The sequence below is a fragment of the Condylura cristata genome, unplaced genomic scaffold (assembly GCF_000260355.1).
Source record: "Condylura cristata isolate star-nosed mole 26May11 unplaced genomic scaffold, ConCri1.0 scaffold00021, whole genome shotgun sequence".
In the NCBI taxonomy this organism is placed as follows: Eukaryota; Metazoa; Chordata; class Mammalia; order Eulipotyphla; family Talpidae; genus Condylura; species Condylura cristata.
Genome location: NW_004567122.1, coordinates 30,576,307 through 30,581,360, shown reverse-complemented (window position 1 = coordinate 30,581,360; position 5,054 = coordinate 30,576,307). Strand labels below are relative to the sequence as shown.

At 39.3% G+C, this 5,054-nt stretch overlaps 1 protein-coding gene across 1 annotated transcript in view; it reads right to left on the bottom strand.

Annotated features, from left to right (window-relative positions):
• The window catches only part of PCDHB3 (protocadherin beta 3), an 8,834-nt gene that overhangs the window by 1,442 nt on the left and 2,338 nt on the right, over window positions 1–5,054 (bottom strand). Inside the window, exon 2 of the mRNA XM_012727761.1 lies at window positions 4–65. Coding sequence (XP_012583215.1) covers window positions 4–65 — 62 coding nt within the window. The remainder of the gene's footprint in view (window positions 1–3; window positions 66–5,054) is intronic.

Below are 5,054 nucleotides of genomic sequence, written 5' to 3'. Positions count from 1 at the left end.
TGCCGATGTGCAGGGCGGGGCTGTTGTTCTCGCGCACCAGCAGCGTGTAGGCGCTTTGGCTGAAGGCGGGGGCGTTGTCGTTGACGTCGGACACCAGCACGGTGATGTTGTGCTGGGTCTGCAGCCTGGGGGTGCCCATGTCCGAGACGGTGATCGTGATGTTGTACTCGGCTTTGCTTTCTCTGTCCAGTGCTCCTTCTGACATTAGGGTGTAAAAATTCTCTATAGATGGTTTCAGGACAAAGGGCAGACCATTCTCTATGGAACACATCAACTTCGCGTTATCGCCAGAGTCCAGATCAGAAACACTGAAAATGGCTACCACAGTCTCTGGCGAGTTCTCCGGGATAGGGCTGGTAATTGACGACAAGGTCAGTTCTGGTGGGTTATCGTTCACATCAACCACCTGAACTACCACAGTTGATTTTCCTGAAAGCCCTCCGCCATCCGTGGCTTCTATGTCAAACTCATAAGTATTAATAGCCTCAAAATTCAGGTTCTTAACTAGTTGGATATCACCAGTATCTGGATTTAGTTGAAAAGTGCTAAGAATTTCTTCAGAAGCATGAAAAAATGCATATGCTATTGTCCCAAATTTTCCTGTGTCTAAATCCGAGGCTGAGACAGTAACAATAACAGAGTTAACCGGACTGTCCTCTAGAATCTGAACTTCATAGAGCGACTGTGTAAATTCTGGCGCGTTGTCGTTTATATCCAAGACCAGGATGTGGATCTGGGCTGTCCCAGAGAGGCGTGGGGAGCCGCCATCCAGCGCCGTGAGCGTTAATCTAAGCTCTGGTTGATCTTCCCGGTCCAGCGATTTGTCCAGCACTAGCTCTGGGTACTTCCTTCCGTCCCTACGACTACGTGTGAGAACATGGAAATGGGAAATAGGAGTAATGGTGTAATTTTGGAGGCCATTTCTTCCCACATCCAAATCCTCAGCATTTCCCAAAGGAATTACTGTTCCTGGTGGAGTATTTTCTAGGATTTTCAGCTGCATTTCGTTTTCAAAGAATACCGGAGAATGATCATTTACATCTGTGACATGGAGCTCATTTGTGATAAATTGCAAAGGGTTTTGCAATAGTATCTGAAAGTGAAGTGTACATGGCTCTGTGGGGCCACACAGCTCCTCCCGATCCAATTTCTCCAGCAGGAGCAAATCACCCGTCTGGGGACTGAGCTGAAAATACTGTCTGTTTCCTTTAGACACAACTTGGGCCCCCCTCGCCGCTAATTCCCCTACACTCAACCCCAGGTCCTCTGCTATGTTGGCTATTAAAAAGCCCCTCTCCTTTTCCTCAGCCACGGAGTAGCGTCTTGACTCCGACCCAAGCAGAGACCCACACAGAGAAACAAAGAGAAACAGGACTTGCCTTTGTCTCTGAAAGCGCTCCCCTCCGGCCTCCATTGCTCTTTCTGCCAGGTTCCTCCAAGAAATAGTCAAGTTCAGCCTCTGATAGCCCTGGGAAATGCAGTCTTTTGCCTCTCAAACTTTGAAGAAGGACTAGCGACCATTCCTTTCCAGAAGGTCAGATTTGCTTCCTTAAAATCTGCTCACACTCACAACCCCTAGTTTACCCCCACGGGATCGGTGCATTACGTAGTTTGCACACTGTGGTTTAATTCTCCTTCTTAGTCAACAGCGCCACCATGCGTTCGCTAGCAGTTTCAAAACTTAGAGAAGGTGTTTCGGTGTTTTGGTTTGAGTTTAAATTTGCTTATTCCTCTTACCACACTCACCCGACGCTACTGATGGAATTTCTTTGGTATACGAGTTTACTAGAGAAATGAAATGAATTTTTTCCTTTAGGGCCTGACTGTCCACAACAGAGTATTTGTATATATGATTTGCAGAAAGTGGGCAGCTGCTAAATCTGTTCCCACAGAGCTAGAACTACTGCATAAAAGATTTTTCTCTAAAGGATGACATGCATCACTATCCTATTTGGGGGTTTGTTTACTTTTTAGATTTTTTGTTAAATGTGCACGAGTTGCATTGATGGTCATAAAAATGCTATGCGAAGACCTCAAGCAAGGTGACAAAAAATTACAATAGATCATATCCTGAGGAAGATCCAGAGGATTACAGGTGCCTACTTCCTTACATATCTTCACACTCATGCAAGGAACACCATATTTCTCCTTTTTATTACATAGTAATTTTATAATTACTCATTTCATCATGTTAAGTTTTAGCTGCACATTTATATTTCATCTGTGCATATTTAGTGAGTCTGTAGAAGTTAGGAATATAGTGGTAACAAGACAGATCATGTTTAATAGTCTTATATAATCTTCCATGTAATGGGGTGACAGACTTTAATAGATTGTTCAAAATGTGTGAAAAGTGCTATATTAGAGATGTACTGAGTGCACAGAAAATATGCAATAGAGGAGCCTAACTGAATGGGGAAGGGTGAGAAAGGTTCTCCATATAAGTGCCACACCACTGAAATATGAAGGATGAGTGGTTTCTAGGTTGACTGTAGAATGTAGATTCTTTATATAAGATACTGATATAGAAAGCCCTATGACAGGAAAGCAAAGCTATTTTAGAAAAGGAAGGATTGTGTATCCAAAACTTAGTGTCTTGAGACTAAGTAGGATGATCTGGCTGGAGAGCTAAACTGGCCAAATATGGGCAGTTGGATCTTATTCTAGGAATGAAAGGAGATTATTGCAATGTTTTAGGCAGAAAAACATCACAAATACCACTTGTTTAACAGACTTCAAAATTATCAGCAATGTAAATGAAGGCTCATCTGTTAAACCTACTTTTCATATTAGTGATGCTAAAAATAACAATTATGCTTCTATATCTTTGTATTATTTTATTTAATTGTGACTGCAAACTATTGAAATAATTTATAATTTTAGGGGATGCAGAAATTATGTAACTTATGCAAAATCCTACAGCCAATAAATTGGTTAATTAGAGACTTCTGATATGAAGATAGTGCACTAGACCACTGCTAATCTCAAAGTGAGATCTTTTATTTATTTTTTAAGATGTATTTATTTATGCATGTAAGAACTGGGGTATAGGCCAGAGGTGTGGGAGGGTCAGAGGATTCACTAGAGACAGAGAGGGGAGCAGAACAGGCAGACTGACTGAAATATAGGAAGAGTGGGAGGGTCAGAAGACCCACAGGGTCTGCCACACCATGTGGGTCACCTCCCTGGCTGGGAATCGAATTCATGCTGCAGTGGCTGAGGATAGCTTCATAATGCTGTGCTTTAACCTGTTGCACCACCAGGGAAGGCCCTCAGAGTGAGCTCTTTTAATATCACATTATAATGTTACTGAATAACATAAAATATAAAATTGTTAAATAGTTGAAGAACACTAATAATTAACATTTTATTGTAAAGTATGGATTAGAAAATGAATTGTAAGAAGAAATTTGGATCAACCGTTTAAGGAACTATGGAAGGTAATTTAAATTAGAAAATAGAAGGTAATTTTTTTCATATGTATTTCCTAAGCTAATGGGCAGGAGAGGAAACTAAAAGAGGAAGAAAAGGAAAAATATGTTAAAGAGACACTAGGGCTGATAACTAAATGTTTGATTAATTGTACAGTTTAACTAATAACCAAAAACTATATATATGATTAATTTTAATTTTACATAATTTTTAAAATGCCTATACTTTAGAGATCAATATAAATTTTGCCCTGTGAATATTTTAGTGTATTTAAACATCAGTATATCACAGGTAAAACAAAGACAATTCTTTATTTCAGTCAATCATTCAAATTTTTTATTAAAACCTGCAAACTTCCTATCATTGTGCTAGTGTGGGAGCCTTGGGAAACATAATTCAAGCACCTCGAAAGAAAAAGCACTGTAAAGCTCTAAGAAACAGAAAGACAAAAATACAAATAAAGTTAATGCAAAACAAAAATCAAAATAGAGTAGACCAAGATAAGTATTTTTGCTACAGGCTTATTTTCAATTGAATCATAAGTGCACCACAAATTTTTGGAAAATGTAATGTAATCCAAACTACATTGAAGTTTCTAAAATTTGGTCAAGGACAAAAACATTATATTCCCTCAAATGTTTTAGATTTTAATGAAGTGCTCAAAGTTAATAGGTGACTTTCATAAATAAAATGATAGTTTTTAAAGGGAAGGATTGAAAGAGGCAATTTTTAAAAAATTTAAATAGAAAGCATGAAAAAATAGCTTGTCTTTGAAAATGACAGAACATGTGCTAGTTATTTTATGGCACTTTAAAATATTGATTTATTGAGTACCTTTAAGATATATGGATTTGTGGAAGCCAACAGTCAAGTTTCTCACAATCTCTATCATTTCCATGCATATACACTTTAAAAGTATATATTTAGAACAATGTGTGTGCATGCCTTGTTATTAATGACTATACCTGTTCATTTTACCCAATGTGAGTTCGCAGAACAAAAATTACAACAGCTTAAGAGTATATAAAAACTATTCAGAAAGTGGGGAGGTAGGGTGGAGAATAATCCTGAGTTAGGAAACATTTACAAATATGGCCTGGAAAATTATCTAGGAACTGGGGAAGGTAATGTTCAGAAAATGTGTTCTAACTTTAAATGTAAAGACTTCTGTAAAACAGAAAATGCCTTCACAATTTAAACTGAATTAAGTTACAGTAAAAACTATCACCAATAAGAATACAAAGAAATTGCTGCCATTTCACAAAGCAACACTTCAGAAACACCAAAAGTATGTAATGAATTGGAACAAGAGACTTTCCTAATAATAATACCACCAATGAGCAAAGCAGTGGAAATTCCCACCAATTAACTTATACTGGGCTCCATTAGACGCTTATTAATACTTAACTGACTTCAAACTTACCCTTGAACCGGACTTGCCTCATTAACACCCTCCTCACCCTGAGCAAGGAAGTTGGGGAGAATGGGCTTGATGAACTTGAACTCACTGGTCCCAGTACCTCCCGTCAGGCACACCTCATACTGGTAGCTGTGGGACAGCGTCCCGGCGCCGCTGACGTCCACCAGGTGGCCCGGGAAGTGGCCCTCGGGCCCCGGCGAGC